The sequence below is a fragment of the Rhincodon typus genome, chromosome 37 (assembly GCF_021869965.1).
Source record: "Rhincodon typus isolate 14 chromosome 37, sRhiTyp1.1, whole genome shotgun sequence".
NCBI classification, from domain to species: domain Eukaryota; kingdom Metazoa; phylum Chordata; class Chondrichthyes; order Orectolobiformes; family Rhincodontidae; genus Rhincodon; species Rhincodon typus.
Window position 1 is genome coordinate 15,723,609 of NC_063368.1, and position 27,855 is coordinate 15,751,463.

The 27,855-nt window shown below is 42.4% G+C and overlaps 1 protein-coding gene across 1 annotated transcript in view; it reads right to left on the reverse strand.

Annotated features, from left to right (window-relative positions):
- The window catches only part of LOC109913113 (synaptotagmin-1-like), a 137,964-nt gene that overhangs the window by 2,612 nt on the left and 107,497 nt on the right, over positions 1–27,855 (reverse strand). Inside the window, exons 5-8 of the mRNA XM_048617657.1 lie at positions 26,980–27,147; positions 10,719–10,886; positions 8,866–8,983; positions 1,381–1,514 (exon numbers count right to left, since the gene is read on the reverse strand). Coding sequence (XP_048473614.1) covers positions 1,381–1,514; positions 8,866–8,983; positions 10,719–10,886; positions 26,980–27,147 — 588 coding nt within the window. The remainder of the gene's footprint in view (positions 1–1,380; positions 1,515–8,865; positions 8,984–10,718; positions 10,887–26,979; positions 27,148–27,855) is intronic.

A 27,855-nucleotide genomic window follows, 5' to 3' on the forward strand; every position in this document is an offset into this window, starting at 1 on the left:
ATGAGGAGATTATCAGATCAGCCATGACCTCACTGAATGGTGGAGCAGACTCAATGGGCTTGTTGGCCTACTACTGCTCCTATGATTTATGGTCTTATAAATGGAATTGCCATTTATTCAGTAACTAATAAGTTACTGTGTAACAGTAGAGTCCTGGTTTATTCAGTCGGATAAGAGTTGCAGCTGACTGTATAATTGTATAATGTTGTAGCAAATTCAGGAAGGGAGGATAAAGGATGTTTTGTAATGGAGAATCACAATCATGGTATGGGTACAATTCCTTCCCTACCTGTCACTCATGAATATTCCACAAATATTCATTCCTTCCATCACAGACGCTCAGTTTTAGCAGTGTGTACGGTCTATTAGATGCGCTGAAGAAATTCATCAAGGCTCTTCAGGCAACAACTTCCAATACCATGACTACTACCATCTCGAAGAACAATGGCAGCAAATACATGGGAACACCATCACCTACACGGTTCCCCTAAGTCCCCACCATCCTGACTTGGAAATATATCACCATTCCTTCAATGTTGCTGAGTCAAAATCCTGGGAATTCTCTCCCTCATGTCACTGTGAGTATACCTAGAGCAAATAGACCGCAGCGGTTCAAGAAGGCAGCTCACCATCACTTTCTCAGGGGCAACTTGGGTTGGGCAACAAATGCTGGGCCCAGTTGTCGATGCGCACATACTATGAATTAATGAAAGTAATTGGGCATTCTTGTAAAAATGCAGCAGAATGTGAATGTGTGCCAGAAATGTGAATTTTTTCTGACAGATTACAGATAGAGATCAGTGGCAAGTCTTTACTGCTGACTGCCTCAATACAAAGAGGGATTGTTGTTGCAGCAGCTTGTAGACATTTGTGTTACATACTCAGGCAGACATAGGGATACGGTACCTTTGGAACCTGTGAAGATAAATGCAACTCAAAACAAAATTAACAAAGCAGGGTTGGGTTGTTAGGGATTGTTGATTTCTCAATAGCTCCTGCTCAGAAATAACAGTCAGAAATGAGGGTGACCTGCAGAAATACCACAACCTGCACAACAAAAGAGATTGTTCCAGATTTCAGAAATGTGTCGATATCATAAACGCTTTTAAATAAAGGATTGTAGGAATGCATTGTTGACCTCAGAAGTTACCATGGAAACTCAGAAAGATGAAAGGTGAGAACATTGGATTCACAGAACTGATTTTACACATGGTAAGATTCAGAGCTGCAAGCTTCATGTCAAGGCTGTTCCATGAATTTTATATTTGTCAGATGTTTTCAAATCTGTCCTCCAATTTTTAGTTGGTGCTCTGTTAGCAGAAATGCACAACTGAAATCTGATGGGACTTTTACAGTTGAATATAAAATGTCTGACCATACCTGAATCTGTTCAAAGGGTACTTCAAAGCTGAATGACTCATTGTAGTATGGATTCAAAGTGTTTTTTTTGATGGTAGTCTTCTTTTTCTTCAGCCTCTTGCCATTCTGCATGAGGTGGATCTTCACGTATGGATCTAGGGTAGACATGGAATGAATTAGGTATAAAATGACAAATCAGAAGGCTTAATACAAAGTTCTTAATGAGTATTGAACTCTCTTAGTGGCTTACTGTTACTTGCCACCTGAATATACCACAGTGTTCCCCAGCCAACATCTCTGTCTTGGGCTTGCTGCAGTGCTCCAGCAAAGCAAACTGGAAGAACATCATCTTATTTTCCATTTGGGAACTCTTCAGCCTTTGGGACTCAATATTGAGTTAAATAATTTTAGGACCTGAGCGCGGTTTCCCTTATTGTTAGCCTCACCCACATACCAGACCTTGTCATCCCATGGGCTGCTACAACAACCATCCCATTTTCAGTTGGGAGGTGATGACCTAGTAGTATTACTATTGGACTGTTAATTCAGAGACCTCGGTAATGTTCTGGGGACCTGGGTTCAAATCCTGCCAGGACAGATGGTAGAACAACAACGCTTCAATGGAGGCTAGACAGTACTGGTGATATCACCTAGAAGGGAGACAAAACGTTTGCATGAAGACCAGTCAGCTCGGCGAACCAAGCAACAACTCCAGAAATCTTTAGAGCTATCATTAAGTGGAATTTATTTGTTTTGTGGTATAGAAGAGATTTATGAGGTTGTTGGCAGGACTGGAAATTTTCAGCTAAGGGGAGAGATTGGTTAGGGTGAAATTGCATTATTTAGACAAATGAGGGGAATTTTAAAGGCAGTTTATAACATTATAAGGGACGTAGAGAGAATGGATAGACAGGACCATGTTTCTTTAACAGTAAGATTTGTAACTAGGACGTCATAGATTTAAAGTAATTGGCAGAAGGATTCGGGTGAATTTCTTTTCAGCTGTAGAGTGATGGGGATTTGAAACTCTGCCTGAAAGGGTTCTGGGAGGCTAAAAGCTTCAATGTACTCAAAAACTCTTGGAAATATACCTGAAATGCCATAAACTATAAGGATATGTACAAGAGGGAAATCTGGATTAGGTCAGAAAGGTCTTTTAAAGCTAGTGTGAACAAAAGGGGCTAAAAGGTAGCTTCTGTGCATTCACTCCATTGCTAATTGACCCTGAAAGAGAGGGGGAGATCAGAATAAAGATTAGCTAAAGATCTGCCTCTAATTCAGGACCTGCTGCTCCTTGACATCACGTACCCTTTCTCATTAGCCCTCTCTATGCTATTTCAGAGAAGCTCCAACACAATCAAAATTACACAATTTGGACCCTGATACTAATAAAGCATCTACCAGGTCCTTGCTCATCTCCAATAGTCTCGATACTCCAATCCACTGGATTAAAAACTCTAGAGCCGAATACTCAAGACCCGCTTTGAGATTGAGGGTGGGACTGGGGCGGGGTTGAGGGTGGGATTGGGGCATGTCAATTTCATGAGTGCAGAAGGGGGTGGGGGAGATATTGGAAAAGGAATCCCAATCTCGTCCCAGTTAAGGCCAATTGAAGATTTTTGAAACACAGACTATAGGAAGATAGGAACAGGAGTAGGCCATTCGGCCCTTTGAGCCTGCTTTGCCATTTGATATGATCATGGTCAATCTTCTAACTCAATATCTTGTTCCTGCTTTCTGCCCATTCCTTCGATCACTTTAGCGCCAACAGTTGTATCCAACTCCTTCTTGAGAATATTCAAAGTTTTGGCCTGAATCTGTGGCAGAGAATTCCACAGGCACCCTACTCTCTAGGTGAACAGCATTTTCCTCATCTCTGTTGTAAATGACCTACCACATATCCCTAACCCCTGGTTCTGGACTCCTAGGTTATTGGGAACATCCTTCCTACATTTAGCCTGTCTAATCCTGTTAGAATTATATAGGTATAAGACTTCCTCTCCTCCCACTCATTCTTCTAAACTCCAATAAATATAGTCCTAACTGATCCAGTCTCTGTTTTTGAGATGTATTAAAGGTGTTTAAACACTTGCTAGGAACTTATTGAGAAATTAGATTTTAATTTTTTAAAGAGGTGGACAGGTTACCAGCTGAAGTGAAGCAAGTAAAGAGTAGTGAGCCAGCCATAGCTGACCCAGGGTATCCCTCCCTCCAGTGGGTTAGCAGGCAAATGAGCACTTGGTAAACGAGAATGGACACTCAGCACTCAAGTTTTGGTCAACTTTAACAGGCATGGCATTGTACGAATGTACAAACAAGGGGAGGAGTAGGCCTTTCAGCTTGATCCATTACTCAGTAAGATCATGGTTAATCTGACTGTAACCACATTTTCCCATACCACTTTTCGCTCCCTTGCTGACCAAGAATCTACCTCTGCTTTAAAAATATTCAAGGACTCCAGAGGGATATGGGCCAGGAGCAGGCAGTGGGACTAGTTTAGTTTGGGATTAAGTTCAGCATGGGCTGGTTGGACCGAAGGGCCTGTTTCCCTGCTTTATGACTCAATGACTATGATTCTATGACTCTGCTTTCATGCCTTTTCTGAAGAGAGTTCCAAACACTCATGAACCTGAGGCCTTTCTGTTTTAAATGGGTGATCCCTATTTCCTGACTGTCCTATAAAAGGAAACACCCTCTCCACATCCACTCTGTCAAGATCCCTCAGGATCTTATATATATTTCAATTAAGTCCCTCTTATTCGTCTAAAGTCCAGCAGGTAGAAGTTTAGTCAGTCCAAACTTCCTTATAAGGCAACCCACTCATTCCAAGTATTGGTCTGGTAAGTATCCTCTGAACTGCTTCCAATGCATTTACTTACTTCCTTAAATAAGGGGGTCATGACTGTATACAGCTGTTATTCAATTTATGTTGAAGCAATTTCCTGGAATTCCCTTCTTAAATTTCACTGTACTGCTCCCATCCTTAAAAGCTTCTGCAAAGCACAGCTTCTCAACTGTGCTTTTGATCAACTCTTCCCCACATTTACTGGACTTCTGTTATCTTCTACATCAAATACCTTGGAAATAGTTTGTTTTGTTAGTGCCATTATGCCATTGCAAGTTGTCATTATATTGACAAGAATGATATTTCAACTCACCCAAAGAAAAAGAGATTAGCCCTAAGTTTCACTGGCTAAGCGAATGGCATCTGTGGAAAGTAACATGACAGGATTGAGTATCAGATATTTGGGGATGGATTATCATCCTGGAGGGGTGCCTCGTTAGGTTTGGGATTTGGAAACATTTATACCAGACTTCCACTTTGGTAGTTAAGTGGGTAGGATCTAAATAGGGTGCATTGTACATGATCCAGGGTAGCATTGTGTTTGACTGTTCCTGTCTTTATATTCGAATATCAGATGAATCATAACAATTTAGCATTTATTGCTTTTCACAAACTGCTATGGTCCAGAATTGTCACCTGTACTTTTATTTAAAGTGCCTATGCCTTGCTTTCTTCATAATATACACCAATGCCTTCAACATTAGCAAACTGGCAAACCTACAATATACAGAATGATGTTGGATATTTTCAGAAAAGTGATTCAGTTGTATTTAAATTTGGCAATACCTTGTTTATAACATCCTGATTTCAAAAGAACCAATTGTCTCAGTCCTCCCTTGCTTCTTTTTTATGCTGTCCTCAATTATTTTTTCTATCACCTCTATCCTTGATTATATGAACCCTCCTCCTGTTGTCCTTGACGTCTGTAAATCTCTGATTAATCATATCCATCTTCTCTTTTAGCACTCCCAGTTTCCAAAAGCTTAGGTCAGTGTAAAACACGCTAACTTGTCCATGTGAACGAGCCACCTCAGGTGCTTTGTTATGAGCAATAACACCACCAACGTCTTGCACTTTCAAATCTTCTTTAGTGTAATAAAATGTTCAATGAGCATGTTAGTGCTGTGGTTTTTGTATTGGACAACCAACCCAATACTTGTGATTCCGTCTCAGCTAAATTGTGAAATTAAACTCAATTACTTGTAATAACCTGGTCACATTACACGTCCCCAGCTCAAGGAGGGGTTCAATTTCTGTTATGTTCCTAAATTGATTTGGAACACAGTACAATACAGTATAAAATATCCATTTATAACCACAAGCGAACATTTACATGTCAGATCCTTAAAAATTAATCATAATATGGGATCACATTCATACGTACAATTTCGTAAGTCAGACATTTGTAATTTGAGGACCTCCTGGACTGGATTGCTGTTAAAAACCCATGTTCAACAAGGCTTTTCACTTGTTCCTGTTTGAGTAGGAAAATTTATCATTTCTACCTTGTCTGTCCTATATATGACTTCACCTGGATCTTTGATGTAGCCCAAGTACAGTCACAAAGGGGCCGAATGGCCTGTTTTTATGTACATTTTCTACATTTAATAAATAACTCTCAGTTCTTTTCACATTACATGATAAGGAATCCCATTCACAAGTTCTAACAAATCTATTAAGGAAGCAGCCTATCGGGACATGATTTCAATCAACCCAGCGCTGACTTACACGAGCTTTCACCTAGATCCCAGCTGCGTTAATAATCTAAACACAATTAGGGATCTCAATGGATAAGACCACACGTATGAGGAGACTGAATTCAATTCAGACCACTTTAACTTCTGGTCTTTGTTGAATCTCAGACCCCAAGGTACACTTACATTTATTAACTCTGGAGATGGAATTTTGCAGGCTGAGTAAATTACTTTATAATGGCATTAAGCTGAACTTTCACTGCTTTATTTTTGGATCGAAGAGGTCGGACACAGTTCAAGAGCCGAGGAAACCTGGCACAAATTGAAGGAAATTAAACTCCAGGATGCCTTCCCACTCTCTTATCCTCCGACTTCCCCATCCACTGTAGACGATCAATAATAGTTGCACAAATCACCATCCCTGGCATGAATTTAATCTCTTGATGCCTTCATTGGTTTCCTAACAAACAAATGTGTTAAATCCTTCTGAAATAAATTGTTCAGGTTACTGAAATATGTATATTTTTTTCTCAATGGATTTAAACTACAACTCCATTATATATTGGGAAATATACTGATATGTATTTATATATCATAGAATCCCTAACAGTGTGGAAACAGGCCCTTCAGCCCAACAAGTCCACACTGACCCTCAGAGCATCCCACCCAGACCCACCTCTCTATCACCCACCTAATCTACATATCTGAACACTACGGGAAATTTAGCACGGGGAGGCAATGGCTTCATGGTATTATCACTGGACAGTTAATCCAGAGACCTAGATAATGTTCTGGGGACCTGGGTTCGAATCCTACCACGGCAGATGGTGGAATTTGAATTCAATAAAATATCTTGAATTAAGAATCTAATGATGACCATTAATCCATTGTCGATTGTCGGAAAAACCCATCTGGTTCACTAATGTCCTTTAAGGAAGGAAACTGCCATCCTTGGTCTGGCCTACATGTGACTCCAGACCCACAGCAATGTGGTTGACTCTGAACTGCCCTTTGGGCAATTAGAGACGGACAATAAATGCTGCCTAGCCAGCGATGCCCTCATCCCGTTAAAAAAACAATCCACCTACCCTGCACATCTTTGGACTGTGGAAGGAAACCCACACAGACAGGGAGAACATGCAAACTCCACACAGACAGTCGCCCCAGGGTGGGATCAAACGCTGGTCCCTGGCGCTGTGAGGCAGCAGTGCTAACCACAGAGCCACCATGCCGCCAGCTAGATTGTATCCAAGTATCTTTCACACAATCGGTTAGCGTGTTCAGCTGTTAAGTGGAAGGTTGCATGCTCAGGCCGACCCAGGGACATTGCTGTTTGTTTATTTGTTTGTTTATTGCCTGTGAGGGACTGCCAATGATGTGGTCATACATGTCTTATGGGGGATATGCAAATATGGTTAAAAATCATCCTGAAAATATACTCTGACTCATAAGAAATGATTAATCATAATCCCTGAATATGAAGAAGGAAGACAAACAGAAAGAGAGGTGAGAGGAAGACAGTGACTGGTGAGGGTGAGACAGATGGGTCAAATGGGTAAGGTAATGGGGTAAAGGCAGAAGGATGAGGAGCCAACTGTGGGGAACAAGAAAAATTGGAAGGAAGTAAGCTTTTCTTTAAATGTTAAAAACCGAAAGAACTGCGGATGCTGTAAATCAGAAACAAAAACAGAAGTTTTGAGGGATATTCATTGGACCCGAAACGTTAACTCTGCTTTCTCTTCGCAGATGTTGCCAGACCTGCTGAGCTTTCCCAGCAATTTCTGTTTTTGTTTCTTTTTTCAAATATATTGGCTTTGCTGATAAGGCTGGAATTTATTATCTATTCATCATTGTCTTTCACGGATGGTGGTGAGCCACCTTCTCAAACTCCTGTCCAAACTTCTGTCCTACTCCAGTCCGTACTCTTCAGAAGGAAGTTCCAGGATTTTAACCAAATGATGGTGGAGGAACGAAGATATTTGTCCAATTTGGGTGTGTGACTTAGAGGGGAATATGAAGACGATAGTATTCCTATGCACCCCTTTGGTGGTGGGGTACGTGAGTTGGGGAAGTGCTGCTAAAAAAAAAATTGCCTTGATGATAGTGGAGGGAGCTGATATTTAAGGGGGTAGATGTGGTACCAACCAAAAGGGCTAATCTGTACTGGACTGTGATGTCAAGCTCCTTGAGTGTTGTTGTCAGATGTACTGACCCAGACAAGTGGGGAGCACCACTGACTAGACACCGATCAACTGAACTAGAAACTCTGCAAACAATAGTTTTTGAGGTGAATAACACTGATGAAGAGTCATCTAGACTCAAAACGTTAGCTTGCTCTCTCTCCACGGATGCTGCCTGACCCGCTGTGATCTCTAGCATTTTTTGTTTTCAGCACAGATTCCAACATCTGCAGTAATTTGGTCCTGGATAACTCATCTCCTGACTATCCAAAGACAGTGCACCATCTACGAGGAACAAGTCAGGTACAGGAACAAGTCTCGTCGCTGGAGTACTCGCGACTTGTCTCGTTTAGAATGGCTCCAATAACACTCCAGAAACTTGACAACATCTAGGACAAAATGGTTTATTTGACTGCAATCCCATCCACCAATATAAACATTCATTCCCAACACCTCTACTGTGTGTACCGCCTATCACCAATACTCCATCAACAGTGCCTTCCAACCCATGACCTCTGCAATATAGAAGGACAAAGGCAGCAGGCACATGGAATATCATTACTTGAAAGTCGCCCTTCAAGTCACACCATGTCATGACTCAGAATTATACTGTCATTCCTTATTGATGGGCCCAAAACCCGGAAATCTTTTCCTAACAAAACAGTGGGTGTCCCTACACCTCATGGACCACAGTGGTTCAAGAAAGTGGGTCACTCCAACTTCTAGAGGGGAATTAGAGATGGACAATTTCAAGCAGGAATCTATTTTCAAAGCTTTCAGGTCCTACCTGATAATCCACCCACATCCATTTTCTTGAGGTTTTTGGCCTCCAGGACAATGACCGTGAGTTTTCCCGCTGTCGGGACATAGCGGAGAGAGAAGCAGATGTCGCCCAGTTTCTCTTGCTTTAATAAATGACAAAAAAGTTCTTGAAAATTTCACAACAGGAATCTGACACCAAGGTTTGTCACAAATTAACTTGTCATATTTAAGCAACAACAGCAAAAATACACATATTTATATATAATCCAAAGGATAAAGCTTTGAGCTGAACCTTAATTGAATATTAGATCAGTCATGCTTCTGATGCCTTCTTGATCATCATATTAAATTTCCTGATGGATATAATATCTGTGTACGTTACCATTTGTGCAAATGACTGGTGTTTGCACCAATATTTTGTGCATTGCAGAAAACAGGACAAAATTCTGCATTATCAAATGAAAAATAAATTATTCCTCATGGTAAAAATTACTGGGTTATTCCAATGTATATTCAGAATTTTGATTGATCTTTGTTCAAGGCCTTTTTTAAAAATAATGTAAGCTGCTATTGTAGCTTATTTGCTCAGGGTTCTTGGCGCTTGGAAATGAAATAATTTCCATTTCAAACACTCAGCCCCACCATCAAGCATTCTCAGATAATTAATGCACAGTTGGCTGTGGTGTAAAGGGTCCTGTACTTGGTTACCTCTCAGAATATATTGTGAAGTTAAAGGTCAATGCACTGACCCACTGCTCCCAGCAGAGATCTCAGATTGAACAGAGCATGTATCAGACATGTAGCTAAATGATTAGAATCGTAAAAACCCTACAGTGCGGAAGGAGGTCATTCAGCCCACCAAGTCTGTACCAACCCTCTGAAGAGCATCCCACCCAGGTCAACCCTCCTACCCTATCTCTGTATCCCTGCATATCCTGTGACCTAGCCTGCCCATCTTTGGACACTGGGCAATTGAGCACAGCCAATCCGCTTAACCTGCACATCTTCAGAGTGTGGGAGGAAACCTGAGCACCTGGAGGAAACCCATGTGGACACAGGGAGAACCAGCAAATGCCACACAGTCAGCGAGGGTGAAACTGAACCAGGGTCCCTGGCACTGTGAGTTAGCAGTGCTACCAAACTCAAACTTGCATTGAGTGTACACCACTTTACCCACAGCACATTGTTTTCTCAGGCTTTTTGTTTTTGCGAGAGTTCTTTATGCTTTTAAACATTCTTTACTGTGGATTTCCCTACCCCAGAGAAGAGTTAAAGCTGACTTCAACAGATCTGTTCTTGACAAAGGAGACAAAGGCTACTGGAGGGGGTGGGAGGCTAAATAAAAAAGTAGAGTTGAAGCCACAATCAGATCGGCTAAGATCTTATTGAATGGCTGAGTGGGCTTGATGGGCCAAATGGTCTTTGCCTGTAACTAATTGGGGAGGCAGTGGCCTCATGGCAATGTCCTAATAATCCAGACTCCCAGGTTAATGTTCTGAGGACATGGGTTCAAATCCAACAAAGGCAGCTGGTGAAATTTGAATTCAATAATTAAAAAAACTAGATTAATTATCTACATGTAATCACCGCTCATTGTTGTAAAAACCCATCTGGTTCACTAATGCTCTTTAGGCAAGGAAATCTGCCATCCTTATCTGGTCTGGCCTACATTGACACCATATCCACAGCAATGTGATTGATTCTTAACTGACGAAGGGTTTCGGTCCGAAACCTTGACTTTCCTGCTCCTCGGATGCTGTCTGACCTGCTGAGCTTTTCCAGCTCCACATTCATTGGTTTTAGAACAGAATATCCTTTATTGTCACTTTAAAGAGACTGTAATAAGCTTCAGCCAGTTTCCCGGGTGTAACTCCATACCTCCTCCTTCTCAGCGGACTCAAGATCTCGCCATTCCTCAATCACATGAGCGAGGTCAATGCTGCTCATCGGAATCCGAATCTCACCAATCGCATCGTGCTTCGAAAACCGGTCAAAGTCATACACTGCCATCACAAGGATCTTGCCCCCAAGCTCCGAGTATGGAATCTGGAAAAGGAAAGTGAGAAATCAGGAAGGTAATGCAATACTCTCCTTGCGGGTGGAGTTCAACTCCCTTCAGGACAAAGCCAAACATCATCATGTTCTGCTCTCAACTCAAAAGCACACTCCCATTGTATCAACCAATTTCCATAAGGATATTATTAAATTGGAATGATGCGGAAGTACCGGTGTTGGACTGGGGTGGACAAGGTCAGAAATCACATGGTTATTGTCCAACAGGTTTATTTGAAAACACAAGCTTTCATAACCTCACTCCTTCTTCAGGTGTTAGTGAGAGAGGTAGTATCAGACACAGAATTTATAAGTAAAAGATCAAAGTGTCACACCATTGATGAGGATGTATTAAACAAACCTAAGATGCTGTTAAATCTTTAATCCATTAGAAGGTTTTGATTAATATGTATATGTGAATCCCCAGATTCCTTTCACATCACTGTCCTGATATAACTAAAGATTTTACCAGTGTAAAGAAGAGGTGATATTTTAGGTGAGACAATGCATGTCAGGTGTAAGGCTTTGTTTAGAATCTGTTTGTGTTTAGGTTTGGAGTCAGACTGGTTTTATTTCTAAAGTAGAAATTTATAAAATGCTATATTGACTGACTGTGTATAAATTGTGTGCTTTTTGTTCAGAGGGTGGTTCATGTGTGGAATGAACTTCCAAAGGAAGTGACAGATACAGATGGAGTTACAACATTTAAAAGACATTTAGACAAGTACATGGACAGGAAAGGTCTAGAGGAATATGGGCCAAATGCTGGTAAATGGGACTAGCTTAGTCTGGGAAACCTAGTCAGCATGGATGAGTTGGACTAATGGTCTGATACCCTGCTGTCTGACTGTATGATTCTATTTTACAGTCCGCCCGAGCTAAATTGATACTAATTACCAATTTAAAATGTTTGATCCTGGACAGGCTGCTATATAGTCAAATAGCCTGTCTCCTGACAATTCTTGTGTGCACATGTGATACTGTCAACATGCACAATGATGTCAAATGGTCTGGTTTTAGTCTGGAGTTCTGTAAGGAGTTCACACAAGATTGAAAGGAGCTGTGAAGAACGTTTACTTTGTGTTGTCAGCAGAATTTAACAACAGGGGTCTTCTGTTACTATGTTTTTCAATGGTGTTTCCACCAATTGGCATCCTAAGTGAGGGGCCTAGTCTCCTCTGGGAAGCCTGCTTCATGGGGCCAAAGCCTATGTGATCGAGTTAAGTGATGTTAGGGGATAGAGAGGGTTTGCAATAGGGTGGCAAGGTAGGTCTTTGGAATGTTCCTGAATGTGGCAGCCCGGGGATGTCCAATGGTGATTGGAGGCAGCAGATTCTGGTTGGGAGAGGTTCTGATTGTGGGTGAGGGCCAACAGAGCAGGAAAAAGGAGTGACAATTTACTGGTCAGCTTGGGGTGACACTTCTGCTCCTCAAAGGCCAGGCATCAGAGCTTATGAAGACAGTCACCTCATGGCTTCAGCCCAATGCATTTTTGGTCAGCTGCTGAGTTTCTGGAGGTGTGAGAATTATAATTGCCTATGGCTAAAAATATAATCACTGTTCAAATGAAGGCAGATAGACTCATTATAATATTTTAATAATCATTCTACTTCCCCTGAGTAAATTGGGCACCCTTTGTTCATCCCTCTTTGTTAAAATTGAAAAGGTGCGTATTCGAGAGGTGATGTTGGTTCATGTTCCAGACGTTTTGATCTTTCGTCTCTGACACAATCCTATCCTACCCATTTTTGGAAGCTAAGATTCAGCAAGTGCCTGAACATTCAAATGAGACGAAAGAAGAGGAAACGGGGGAACCTAAGTTCTTGCAAACCTGCATCAACGACATTTTCTTCTTAGGTAGTCCCTTGGGATTGAAGGTGACTTTCTTCCAGTCCAGAGTTGTAGGTCCTGAGGTAAATAAACAGTCTGACTCCTCATCCATATGCCCTGTCACAGATGAAGCAGGTGGTATTTAAAGGGGACAGGGACGTAGGTGGGTGGGATGTTTGTGCTTTCGTACTCGCTTTGCCTTTGTTGTCCATTTGGCCTGTTGGACACGCTCAAAAGGCTTAGCACCTTTGTGGATACTTCTGCTCCAAGTCAGTCAGTCTTTAAGATAGAGACCTCCACAAGTCGAAGGGGATATGGTAACTGATGGTAATAATTACCACACATGACTCAAATTACTCTGTTCATTCCAACCTATGTCAACCCTCATAGGTGAAAGTTTTTTGCTAAATTATGAGATTGAAAAAAAAACCCAAGAAAAGCATTTGTCAGTACAGTGTTCTGAAAGGTTTCTGCTCTTAAAGTGCGATTAAATCTGACTCTAGGCTCCATGGGAATGAGGACAAGCTTCCTTAAAATGGTGTAGTACAGGCCAGACAGCCACAACTGTGTCAATGGCTGACCCCAGTCCTACTGGGTTGGCACAGGTGGCAAAAATTTTCATGCCATGTCCCCCACAATCAATCTCCCCATGGCCTAACTCCAATGCTTTATCAGAATTGCATCCAAAGTCTTTGGGAGGTTCTGAATTGGTCACTTGGTGGACCAAGCCAGTTGCTAAGGGAGTAATGATGATTCTTCCTGAACGTTCTAAGCATTAATTTATAGGAATTCAGATCAGGCCACTCCATAGGATGTGCTGAGGTGGGAGGAGATTGCAGTGCATCCATAACTAATGCAAGACATCACATGTTGTGGGAAAATGGTAAAAGCATATCAAGATCACATGCCCTGATATGCCTGCAAACTTCAAAGTGCTCCAGTAGTAACCTACCAGCAAACCAACTGGGAACTTTCCAAGGCGAAGATAAAGGAAATATTTTTTATTATCCTCAAGACATGAGGGACCTATTTCCTGGAATTACAAAAGTAATCAATCCCCTCCAGGATCAATTACCATTGTCAGACAGTTATTTCAAAAGAACTCTCCAGTACTCAGCCAGCGAGAGTTCCATTAAAGCCTTATATGGGGTTCCTGCAGGTTGATAGGGATACCAGGTCTGCCTTTGATTCCAGTCATTGCAGGGTAATTCACTCTAATTACCACTCACATCATTATCATATCCTGGGAGCACAGGATCGTCAAGCCATTACATTTTGACTTCTGGGAAGCAAATTGTGCAACTGTGCAACACACACACACACACACACACACACACACACACCTCTGCCAAGCACTAATAAGAACGAGACTGAAGCAAGCGGTGTCAGGTCTCATATGGGTAACTAGAGTTTAAGACTGGCATAATTAACTTTAGGCTTAAATTTCTGTTAAGTGAGCAGTTTAGACCAGTTTTGTCAAACAGCCAGCAGATACTGTGCTACGTGACTTGTATTACTTTTACAGCCAGTCAAACTACATTGAGTAAAAATATCGTTGATGGTGGTCATGGAAACAGAACATCTCTAAATGCCCATCCACATCACGCACTATCTGGGCAGATATATATTCCCTGTCCTTTATGGTCATTGGTTCAGTGTCTTAGAATTCTTTAGATTTTTGTTTTTTTCATTCGTGGGGGATGTGAACATTGCTGGCTGGGCCAGCATTTTGTTTTTATTTCCTGGCCATAGTTGCCCTTGAGAAGGCGGTGGTGAGAGGCCTTCTTGAACTGTTGTAGTCTATTTACCTATTACCCATTGTGGGGGAACACAGGTTTGTGTTCCCAGGAGGCATGTATTCCTACTCCTCACATTGGAGGAATGGCTAATCTTGTCAATCCTAGAGGTGTGTAGCCTGTAATGGTTTCTCCTGGCCTTGAGTCACTGCTGTCTAGCCCTAGGAATTCCTGCAAATTCTTTTATTAAACCCGTTGTATATAATGCTGTTCTTTGCAAGTCAGTCTCTCACTCACACTGACATTCGTCAAAGTCTTTAACACAAGAAGGCAAAAGAAATTCAACATGTCCACAAAGACGCTTACCAATTTTTATAGATGCACCATAGAAAGCATCCTATCAGGATGCATAACAGCTTGGTATGGCAACTGCTCTGCCCAAGACTGCAAGAAACTACAAAGACTTGTGAACACAGCCCGGTCCATCATGCAAACCAGCCTTTCATCCATTGACTCCGTCTACATTTTCTGCTGCTTCGGGAAAACAGCCAACATAATCAAAGACCTCTCCCACCCTGGTTATACTCTCTTCCACCCTCTTCCATCAGGAAGAAGATAGAAAAGTTTGAAAACACGTTCCAACACATTTAAGGAATGTTTCTTCCCCGCTGTTATCAGACTTACGAGCGGACCTCTTGTATAATAGAGTTCATCTTTCTCTGCACCTTCTCTGTAGCTGTAGCACTATATTCTGCATTCTGTTCTATTACCCTGATGTACTTATGTAAGATATAACTTGTCTGGATAGCAGACAAAACAATACTTCTCATTTGTATCTTGGTTCATGCGACAATAATAAATCAAATCAAAAAGACTGTTGATATATTTTATAATCAACCTGTTCAGAGATGGTCTACAAATCACCCCCCATCACCCACCGGAGCAGATGGGACTTGAAAGCAGGACTCCTGGCTCAGAGGTAGGGACACTACCACTACAACACCAGAGCCGCACCCCGGCCGCCCCCCCCCCCCCCCCCCCCCCCCCATTGGGACTATTGATGTCATTGTCGCAACATCACTGTCGCAACATCTTACCAATTCTCATTATATTACAAACTCCATCTCCTGGAGAAGGTGATGATGAAAGCCCACCATCTCAAGCTTGCCCCTCACCTGAGGCGTGGTGACCCTTAGGTTAAACCATCACCAGTTGTGTCTCTGTCTCTCTGTCCCTCTCTCTCTCTCTCTCTAATGATGGAACAGCCTTATGGTCTTCTGAAACTATGGTGACTCTGCCCCTGTGCCCATGGAGAAGGAATGGCCCATGGTTTTACAACAACTAGGGACAGACATTAAATGCAGCCTTTCCAAGTTTGGCCGCATCCTACAAAAATCCTTTTCAATCTTACAGCTAAAAGCTACCAGGCATCGATTTCATGTACAACAACACTCTGTGTTGCCGGGGTATTGCACAAAGTGATCCGATCTATCAAACAGAGAGCACAGAGCAGAGAAACACCTTAAGCTGAGCTCAGAGAGTTCTTTGTTTGGCCGATTCCACTTGGTGAACTCAGAATAAAGCAGTGACCGAATTCAAATCAGTTTGCCACACACTGTCAACTTCAATGAACATCACCAGAGGCTTACTCATGTGGCTTTGTTTGATCTTTTAACACACCGCGCAGTCTTAAAATAAAATATGCTTGGCGCAGCGGGAAATGCCACAGTCTCTGGTGCGCTGTGATATGATGCTGTGTCTATTTAGCACTGGGGTACCATGTGATGCTTATGCCCTTGGGTCACTGGCACATGATGCCATGCCTTCCTTCCTTTAACTGTGTTGTTTACATTCAACCTGTGCTTTGTGCTGCACTCATCCCTCCCCCATGTTTTTTGCCGGTGGTTAAATAGCAGCTGGTGCTATAATAGCTGAGGAATCTGTTTGCTCATGAAATCATAACAGTTTAAGTATGGTATTAAAACCAATATCCCATCATAAATTAGGTTATATATGAGTATTTAAAAGGCCCTTAAACACTGCAGTGTTATTACAGCATAGCAGATAAATGCAAGACACTATTTCAAGGTATTTTCTACAATACACTTTTCCTTATCATCCTACACCACATGAATCAATGGCTAAGGGTTCTGTCACTTTCCGTATCATCTCCCCATTGTCCTATATGTTAAATTTGAATTTCTAGTTATCCACTGTCTTGATTAGCAATACTTTGCTCACCAAAATGCAGTTTGGGTTCCACCAGGTCCACTCAGCTCCTGTCCTCACTACATCGTCCAAACATGGTAAGAAACTACAGAAGGTTGCGTGCACAGCCCAGACCATCACGAAAGCCAACCTCCCATCCATGGGCTCCATTTATACTTCTCGCTGCCATAGAAAGGCTGCGAATGTCATCAGAGACCTCTCCCACCCTGATAATGCTCTCTTCCAACCTCTTCCATCAGGCAGAAGATATGGAAGCTTGAACACATGCACCAACAGATTCAAGTACAGCTTCTCTCCTGCTGTTATTAGACTGCTGGAGACCCTCTCTAATTTCAAATAATGTGATGTTGCTAATGTTGATCTTGCTTTGTGCACCTTCTGTGTAGCTGTAAGCTTGTACACCTCTCTTTGTTTAAGCACCCTATGTCTCTATTTCATGTTTGCTGTGATCTGCCTGTACTGCTTGCAAAACAAAACTTTTCACTGTACTTAAGTACATGACTACAATAAATCAAATCAAATAAAACAAAGACAAACGAGCTGAACTCCAGAGGTAAGGTGATTGCTTTTGACAACAAGGCTGCATTCGACAGACTGGGGCACCAAGGAGCCCTAGCCAAACTAGAGTCAAAAGGAATTGGGGAAAAACTCTCTGCTGGTTGGCATCATCTCTGGCACTAAGGAAGATAGTTGTGGTTGTTGGTTTGTCAGTCATCACAGCTCCAAGAGATCTCTGCAGAAGCTCCTCAAGGTAATGACCTAGGCCCAACCATTTTCAGCTGTTTTATCAATGAGCTTCCCTCCATCATAAGGTCAGAAGTGGGGATGTTCGCTGATGATTGCACACGTTCAGTATTATTCATGACTCTTCAGATACTGAAGCAGTCCGTGTTCAAATGCTGCAAGACCTGGACAATATCCAGGTTTTGGCTGACAAGTGGTAAGTAACATTCATGCCACACAAATGCCAGGCAATGACCACCTCAGAGAGAATCTAACCATTGCTGAGACTCCACTAGCAATACCGTAGGGGTTACCATTGAGCAGAAACTGAACTGGATTAGACATGTAAGTTTTGTAGCTACAAGAGCAGGTCAGAGGCTGGTAACTCACCTCCTGACTAGCCCGCAGACGTTAGTAAGGAGGACTTTGCAAGATCGATGGGTCTGTTTCTGCCATTGTCTTTTCCAGTGCATAGGTTCATTTCTTTGAGATTTTGTAGCAACTGAGATAACTGAATGGCTTGCTAGGCCATTTCAGAAGGCAACTGAGAGTCAATCACATTGCTGTGAGTCTGCAGTCACATGTAGGCCAGACCAGGTGAGGATGGCAGATTTCCTGAAGGGCATTAGTGAACCAGATAGGTTTTTCCCTTCAGTTGCTTCATGGTCATTGGTTGATTCTTAATCCAAGGTTTTTTATTAATTGAATTCAAATTCCACCATCTACCATGGCAGGATCTGAATCTGGGTCCCAGAAAACATTACCTTGGTTTCCGGATTAATCGTCTAGTGGTAATACCACTAAGCCATTGTTTCCCTGATTACAATGCAGTAGAGAGTCTTGAGAACACACGGTCATCAACACATAAAGAAGACAGATTAATCCCTATATAATTTAACTCGGAGCCATTTTTTAATGATTATTACACACTGCACCATTTATCATTGATGCATACATAGATTGTGTTACTTTGACAGTCTAAGCCTAAGTGTTTGGCTTTGCCTTTTCCTCGACTGGTCTGTAAAGAATTCTTCCTCAGAGTGTGGCATGAAAGCACATGATAAAGAGAGTGTAATGATAATTGAATCTTTGCTACTGCAGATCTTAAATCCTGTATTTAATTGCATTTATGAAACTGACAGATAGAAAATCCTCCTTCAATGACTGCGTGGATTTCTTGTTTGTGTAAGTAATATAATTATCAAGCTCATTTTTTTGTTCTCAAGCCTTGGAAATTATTTTTCATTGGAAGAGTACAATATGAAAGTGGTGGAATTGGTGGGTGTGTGTTGATACGGTCCCTATTAACTTGACTCAAGTGGGCTGCTGAGCACTTTTTGTGTAAGCCAGGTACAATTATATTCATTGGCGTGTGTAATTATTTTATTTATTTCATTCTTATGAATTTAATGATTCCTTTTATTCATTCATGCGACGCAAACGTCTCTGGCTGGACGAGTGTTTATTGCCTGTCCCTACTGACCTTGGACAGGGTAGTGATGGTGAGCTGTCTTCTTGAACCACTGCAGTCCTTGAGGGTGTAGGGACACCCACAGCATGGTTACAGGGTTCTGACCCAGCAACAATGATGATGTATTTGCAAGCTGAATGGTGTGTGGCTAGGAGGGGATTTTGTAGGTGGCGGTGTTCCCATGTATCTGCTGCCCTTGCCCTTCTGGATGGTGGAGGTCACTGGTTGGAAAGTGTTGATGGAGGAAACTACTAACACATAAAAATTGTACTGTACACATACAAGAGCATAAATTTAAGATAATTGGCAAAAGAGGGGAGATAGGATTTTTATCACTTGGTTTTTGTGATCTGGGGGACACAGCGTGAAAAGTCAGGGGAAGCGAGACACGAGAGGAGCTTTCAAAAGGAGATTGGATAAATCCTTGAAAGGAGAAAAAAAATGTAAAGGCGATGGGGAATGAGCAAGCATTTGTGATTAATTGAATAGCTTTTCTAAAGAACCAGTGGGAATATATTCGGTCAAATGGCCTCCTATTATGTTGCATGATTCTGTGAATGTAGCTCCATCCTTTTGAGATTGAAGGCTTCTCAGCTGTGATTCTATTCATTTACATATGGAGTGTGAGTCAGAATTGCTCAACTTGTGGCTGCTGAAAGGAATAAGACAAAGTGGTGGTATTAGCAAGAAAGGGTTGATACACAGTCCACCATTGCTGTTAGCTGCCATGCAATTCTCTTGGTATATCTTGTTATGAGCGAGACTGGAGGAAAGCACTGTTACTCTAGACTAGCAACTCCACAGGTCACAACATAAAATAAAAATACTTTTTACGCAGTTACCGATGTGACCAATTAAATGCGTTATCTATATCAGGATCTAATTAAAACAAAATCGGTCAACCAGGTTTATCAGAACAAAACTTAGACAATATAGGGAAGTGATAGCCTACTGGTATTATCGCTAGACTTTTCATCCAGAAATACAGTTAATGCCCCGGGGACCATGGTTTGAATCCCACCATGGCAAATGATGGAATTTGAATTCAATAATAATCTGGAATTAAGAATCTACTGATAACTATGAAACCATTGTCGATTGGTGGAAAAAACCCATCTGGTTCACTAATTCCCTTCAGGGAAGGAAATCTGCCATCCTCACCTGGTCTGGCTTTTATGTGACTCCAGACCCACAGCAATGTGGTTGACTTTCAACTGCCCTCTGAAATGGCCTAACAAGCCACTCAATTCAAAGGCAACTAGGGACGGGCAATAAATACTGGCCAGCCAGCAATGCCCACATCCCATGAGTGAATAAAGTAAAGATGCAATATTTGGTTGAATACATTGCCAGTAATATACAGGTATAAAAGTTTATCCTTCTAAATATCCCCAAATCATACACACTCTCTTTAGGGAAAAAAAACAGGTTTCTCTGCAGAGGTTGGCTTTTTGAAAAACACTTTGGTCGATGGGTTATTTCAAAGGTAAAAGGCTAAAGTATATGATGTTGCAAAGACTCTTGTTCTAATATTCTGGCAAATGTGGTTGGGTCACTAATCCTGCACAGTTGCCTTTGAAGTTTGCAGATGTAGCTTGTTCAATGAATACAAATTGAGGTGTTCCTTCAATCATTCATTCTAAGGAACAAACAGGTTAAACCCTGAACTGGTGTTTTTTTTTCAGAAATGGGAAAGACCAGCTGGGCAGCTTGTTCATGGCAAGCTTTCCTCCAACTTGGTTTCTTCTTTGCCAACTTCCTTCCAATTGAAATAGATAAAACAAGAGCCTCTCCAAATCAATCAGTATTCAAATCAGCTCCAGCCAGGCCTACAGCACAGCAAGCAGTTTTCACTAGTCCTGAGATTTCTAGGATGTCTTGTTAAAAACGACTATCGACAGTTATCCATTGGAACAGAGGAACCTGAGGAGGGGCATGACTGAGACATGTAAAATGTTGAGGGGCATAGACAGGGTAGACAGAAAGGAACTTTTCTCATTGGTGGAGGGATCAATGACCGATAGCATAGATTGAAGGTAAGGGACATAGATCTAAAGGCAACAAAAAAGAAATTGCTGGAAAGTCTCAAGGTCTGGCAGCATCTGTGAAGAGAAATCAGAGTTAACATTTCAGGTCCGGTGACCCCTCCTGTTCTTATGAAGTGCTTCAAGAGATTAGCAATGGCACACATCAACTCCAGCTTCCCAGATTGCTTTGATTCGCTACAATACACCTACTGTCGCAATAGGTCCACAGCAGATAGCATCCCCTTGACCCTACACTCATCCCTGGAACATCTGGATAACAAGGACACTTACGTCAGACTCTGATTCATTGACATTAGCTCCACTTTCAACACCATAATTCCAATCAAACTCATCTCCAAACTCCAAGACCTAGGGCTCTTCTCTACAACTTGATCCTGGACTTCCTGACCCACAGACCGAAATCGGTAAGGATAGGCAAAAACACCTCCACCACAATAATCCTCAACACTGTTCCCCCACAAGTCTGTGTACTCAGCTCCTTATTGTATCCCTTATAAAGTCAGAAGGCACATTACAACAGGTTATAGTCCAACAGGTTATTTGAAATCACCAGATTTCGGAGCATTCCTCCTTTGTCAGGTGAAGTACATACTGCACAATATTCTGCACTTCATCTGATGAAGGGGTAACGCTTCAAAAGCTTGTGATTTCAAATAAACCTATTGGACTATAACCTGGTGTTGTGTGACTTCTGACCTTGCCCACCCCAGTCCAACACCGGCACCTCCACAACATATACTGCTTATACACTCACGACTATGTGGCCAAATTCAGCTCTAACTCTATTTACAAATTTGATGATGACACCACTGCAGTGGGTCAGATCTCAAACAATGACGAGACAGAGTACAGAAAAGAGGTAGAGAGCTTAGTGGCATGGTGTAAAGATAACAATCCCTTCCTCAATGTCAGCAAAATGAAGGAGCTAGTCATTGACTTCAGGAAATGGAGTGGAGGACACACCCCTGTCTGTATCAATGGTGCTGAGCTGGAGGTGGTCAAGAGCTTTAAGCTCTTAGGAGTAAATATCACCAACAATCTATCCTGGTCCATTCACGTTGACGCTATGGTCAAGAAAGCACACCGTTGCCTCTACTTCTTCAGGAGGCTAAGGGCATTTGGCATGTCCACACTGTGATGCCATTTTTTGCCATAGAAAGCATCCTATCTGGATGCATCACAGTTTGGTACAGCAACTGCTTTGCCCAAGACCGTAAGAAACTACAGAGAGTTGTGAATGCAGCCCAGCCCATCACACTAACCAGCCTTCCATCCATTGACTCCATCTATACTTCCCGCTGCCTCAGGAAACCAGCCAACATAATCGAAGACCCCTCCCCACTGCAGTCATACTCTCTTTCATCGGACAGAAGATACAAATGTTTGAAAACATGCACCAACAGATTCAGGAGCAGCTTCTTCCCTGCTCTTATCAGACTTCTGAACAGACCTCTCATACATTAGAGTTGATCTTTCTCTGTATCTTCTCTGTAGCTGTAACCCTATATTCTGCATTCTGTTCTGTTACCCTGATGTACTTATGCAAGGTAAGATTTGTCTGGTTAGCACGCAAAACAATACTTTTCACCGTATCTCGGTATGTGTGACAATAATAAATCAAATCAAATCAAAAAAGGCATCATATCAATCCTGTTGTGGAGTTGGATGAACACAGCAGGCCAGGCAGCATCAGAGGATCAGGAAAGCTGATGTTTTCTGAAGAAGGGCCCAGACCCGAAACGTCAGCTTTCCTGCTTCTCTAATGCTGCCTGGCCTGCTGTGTTCATCCAGCTCCACACCTTGTTATCTCAGATTCTCCAGCATCAGCAGTTGCTATTGTCTCTGACAACAATCCTGTTCATGTCTTCATCATGAAATTTTCCCGCAGGATCTTTTGGATAGTAAACAGAAGTGGACTGTTTACTTCCCCTCTTTAGTCAGCAGGCCACAGATGTCACAAGTAGAATTCCAATTACTGATCCAGTTGACTCAACTAGACCTAACCTGTGAACCTAGCCTGTTACCTGTTAGATTATGTGGCTTAGTGACATATGAGACATTGCCTTTGCCTGCTGGATAACAGGGGATTGAGATACAGAGAGTGAATTCAAAGAGAAACACACTGAGAAACTGCAGCTAATCAGCATTTATTTCTATAGCTTGATAACATTTGTAATCGCCATTCATCTGTTTAGTCTGTCCTTAGCGAGACTCTAATGTCTGAATATGATCCAATGCAATTGATATGTGAACAATCATTGACTCCACATGTAGTTGTGACCTGTGGCTCAAAGTTAGTGCAGACACTGAGACAAATGACAGAACATAATTATATTTCTTGGCTCTAATCTTCAATGGCAATTCACCAATCAGAATCTTAGCAGCTATCTGAGCATCTCAAATGCTCAACCCTTCAATTTCTCCCCCAGTACACTGCCTGCCTACTTCATAAATCAGCTTCTTCCAGTTTATTACAATCAAGATCTGGCTGTTCCTAACCGCTCCAATCTGTCACTTCTCAGATTACTCCAGCCAAATGACAGCTGCCCAAGTCAGTTTTTAATTATCTGCTCTTTGGGAACCAGCAGGAGACGCATTAATCAGCTGCCCAGATTGTCTGTGATTCCACACAGTTTGCAGGGGGACACCCAAATCCCAAACCTCCAGCAGTGCAGTATCGGAGGCTACATCCGCAACGGGGATTGATCAGAAAGCCTCATTCAGATGATTTCCACACTTACACCATGTGTCACCAGAACTCAGAAGGCCATTTACCAATAAAATGAGAGAAGCTGATTTATGAAGTAGACAGTGTACTGGAGGAGAAATTGAAGGGTTGAGTATTTGAGATGCTCAGATAGCTGCTAAGAAACTGATTGGAGAATTTCCACCAAAGTTTAGAGCCAAGAAATATAATTATGTTCCATAATTTCATGAGATGATAGTGTCAAAATTATTGCTTTCATTGGAAGCATTTTAATGATTACACAAACTCACACATATTTCCATTCCACAGTCTAATTTCTACTTGTTGTTAAAACAAGACAGGAAGGTAAATGTAGAGGTGATAATCAAGAATTGCATATAGGATATCTCTGTTGGCATTTAAGAATAGAATAGATTCCCTACAGAGTGGAAGCAGGCCATTCAGCCCATCAAGCCCACACCGACCCTCCGAAGAGCATCCCATCCAGACCCTATCCTATTTCCCATGGCTAGCCAACCTAGCCTGCACACTATGGACAATCCACCCTAATCTGCACATCTTTGGACCGTGAGAGGAAACTGGAGCACCTGGGGGAAATCTACACAGATACAGGGAGAAGATGCAAACTTGACACAGCCAGTTGCCCAAAGGTGGAATTAAACGCAGGTCCCTGGTGCTGTGAGGTAGCAGCGCTAGCTTACTGAGCCACCATGCCGCTCTATTTGATATGTTATATATGACTAGGACATCGGAAGAACTTCCTGTTTCTTGAAGGGTGCCTTATTATCTTTAAGACCCACCCGTAGAATCATAGAATTGTTACAAGGCACGAGGACCCACTTACTCTGTTGTGTCTGTATTACATCTCTGCATTTACAATCCAGTCAACCACCAATCAAACCTTTTCCCTATAGCCCTGCAAGCCTTTTCTCTTCAGACAATTAACCAGTTCCCTTGTGAAATTTGTTGAATCTACATCCACTGCACACTTCGGCAGTGTACTCCAAATCCTAATCACTTACAGCCTCATATCAACTTTTTGTTACTGTTCTGAGGAAAGATCATTCGACCTGAAACGTTAACTCTGATTTCTCTCCACAGATGCTGCCAGACCTGCTGACCTTTTCCAGCAATTTCTTTTTTGTTGCTCATCTCACCTTTGTTTCTTTTGCCATTCATCCTCAATGAAGGTTATCAACCTTTCAGCTAATGGGAACAGTTTCTTCCAATGATGAAGGAGCACTGCTCTGAAAGCTCGTGATTTCAAATAAACCTGTTGGACTGTAACCTGGCATTTTGTGACTTCCGACTTTGTCCATCCCAGGCCAACACTGGCACCTCCACATCATCTTGACGAGACATACTATTTGTACAGTCTTACACATTACAAATCCTAATACTACACCGTTATGTGTTTAAACACCTCTTTCAATTCCAGCCTTCTCTTCTCCAAGGAGAACAACCCCAGCTTCTCCAATCTATCTGCGAGGCTGACATTCCTTATCACTGGAGCCATTTTTGTAAATCATTTCTGCCGTCTTCACACCTCTTTGAATATTCGAAATTGCCACACTCTCCAGTCCAGGAGAAGAGGGTTGTCCTGGATTATACCAAAATCTGAAGTGGGGCTTGAAACCAATACCTTGTAATTCAGAAGTGAGAGTCCTACTCATGAACCAAGTCGATTTCCAGGGAAATCGCAGGAATTGCAGAATATGATCCTGCAAACCCCCTGCAATAAAAATGGAATTTGAATTTTGCAACCTCCCAGAAACTAGTAGTTTGGTCATATGGTTAGAAATGGAAGGTCCTTGGTGCTTGTAATCAAATGCAGATCGTTCTTGGCAACGTAAATGTCTGCTTCAAATTTCATGCAGTATCTGCCATCTGCAATATGCTTGCTTTTTGTGTGGTGAAGGTTTAGCAAGTTGAGGGAAGCTAATGCAATAAACAAATATCTTTCTCCATATCCAACATCGCCAAGCATTCCCATTTTGGGCGAAGCAACGTAACCTGCCTCTATTTAGCACCTTTGCACAATATTTCAAAATGCTTTACAGCCTGGTTGTTGACTTGCTTGCCGAGCTGGCTTGTTTTCATTCAGATGTTTTGTCACCATCCTAGGTAACAACATCAGTGAGGCCTCCCCTCACTATAACTGGTTTATAGGGAATTAAGTGCAGTCACTTTTGTATTGAAGAAAGAAAGCAGAAGACAATTTGCACTCAAGAAAAGATTCTAAAAATCCCCACAGTGTGAGAGCAGGCCATTCGGCCCCTCCAAAGAAAATCCTGCCCAGACCCACCTATCCCTATAACCTTGCATTTCCACCTAGTCTCGACATCAATGGACACAATGGGCAATTTAGCATGGCCAATCCACCCAACCTGCACATCTTTTGACTGTGGGAGGAAACTGGAACGCCAGGAAGAAACCCACACAGACACGAGGAGAATGTGCAACCTCTAGACCGACAATCACCTGAGGTTGGAATTGAACACGGGCCCCTGGCGCTGTAAGGTAGCAGTGCTAACCACTGAGCCACTGTGCCGCCCCAATATTTTTCCTTTCTTTTTCCAGTCCTCTGTCCCCAGCCCCCAGCCATCCTCCCTCTCCAGTTCCCACCTTCGCCATCTGGTGCAAAGAGTATCATGACAAGATATTCTGTTTTTAGTGACGGTGATTGAGGTCTAAATATTGGCCCGGGACACCAGGTGAAGTCCACTGTTCTCCCTTGAACGGTGTCATAGGATCTACGAGGAGAGGGCAGACAGGGATGGGTTTAATGTATCATCCTAAAGACAGCCTCCAACAATACAGCACTCCACATATGTGCCAGTGTGAATTAAGCTTGTAAATCTCTGAAGTGGCAATTCAGTTCATGGATATCTGACTCAGAGATAAAACAGACACCCACTGGACCTATGCTGACACAGGTTACGCTCCCGTTATCCAAAGGCTGGTGGTTTGTGTGAGTTCCATTCGACGATGCACAGTAACAACTCGTGATTTATCACTTCAAATTGCTCCCACCGCTGTCACGACTGAAACTTCACACAACTGTTATGTAATTTAACAATATTCCCTCTTCAAATGCAACCCAACTTTGAAACATGCAATTGTACTGTTGGCGCTTTTCACAATGTGTGAGCAGAGTGTGAAAATTTCACACGCCCACCATTACACTTAAAGAAATTCTGGTGTGAAGGCACTGTCATGGTAACAAGTAGAACACTGATAGTGCCTAATAAAATCCAGTCACTACATTTTATCCCTGGCAAGCTCAAAAGCAACCACATAAAATGCAGATATTTAACCAATAGCTGTCACTTCATGCTCCTACCTTAAAGGTAAAGGATTCATTAAAAGTGGGGTTGAGAGTCTTGCGATGAACTTTGGTCTCAAATTTTTTCTTCTTGTCTGGCAGGAGGTAAACTTTCACGTAGGGATCAGATGTTCCGCCGATATCCAAGGCAGCCAGTTCAGCTGCCTGGATAATCCCAACAATGAGCTGAAATCACACAGAAGAAACCATTAGCATCAAATAAACACTCACAGGGCTCCAATCACTGAGTCAACAAGCCCTGGGCCAGCAGAGCTGCTGGGTTCCCCAAGTTCCCAGCAGCTCTTTTGGCAAAAACCAATACATGACTGCTTTGCAGAACACCTCCGGTCCATACGCAAACCTGACCCCGACCTCCCTAAGCAGGTCATTTTAACACAGCGTCCTGCTCGCACACTCACATGTCTGTCCTCGGCATGCTGCGGTGCTCCTAGGAATCACAGCGCAAACTGGAGAAACAACATCTCATCTTCAGACTAGGAGATAGTAAGAACTGCAGATGCTGGAGTCGGAGATAACACAGTGTGGAGCTGGATGAACACAGCAGGCCAGGCAGCATTAGACGAGCAGGAAAGTTGATGTTTCAGGTCGGGACCTGAAGGGCGCTGACCTGAAATGTCAATTGTCCTGCTCCTCTAATGCTGCCTGGCCTGCTGTGTCCCTCCAGCTCCACACTACGTTATGTCATCTTCAGACTAGACACTTTACAGCTTTCTGGACTTAGTATTGAATCCAACACCTTCAAATTGTGAACCCACTCCCATTCCTTCCCTTTCTTTTGGCTTGACGTCTTAAATTCTCTGTCGCCATGTCCTCCGCTCCCCCGCCTTCCCCGCCACCCCCGCAGGTGGAACTGTCTGTCCTTTCCAGTTAGAC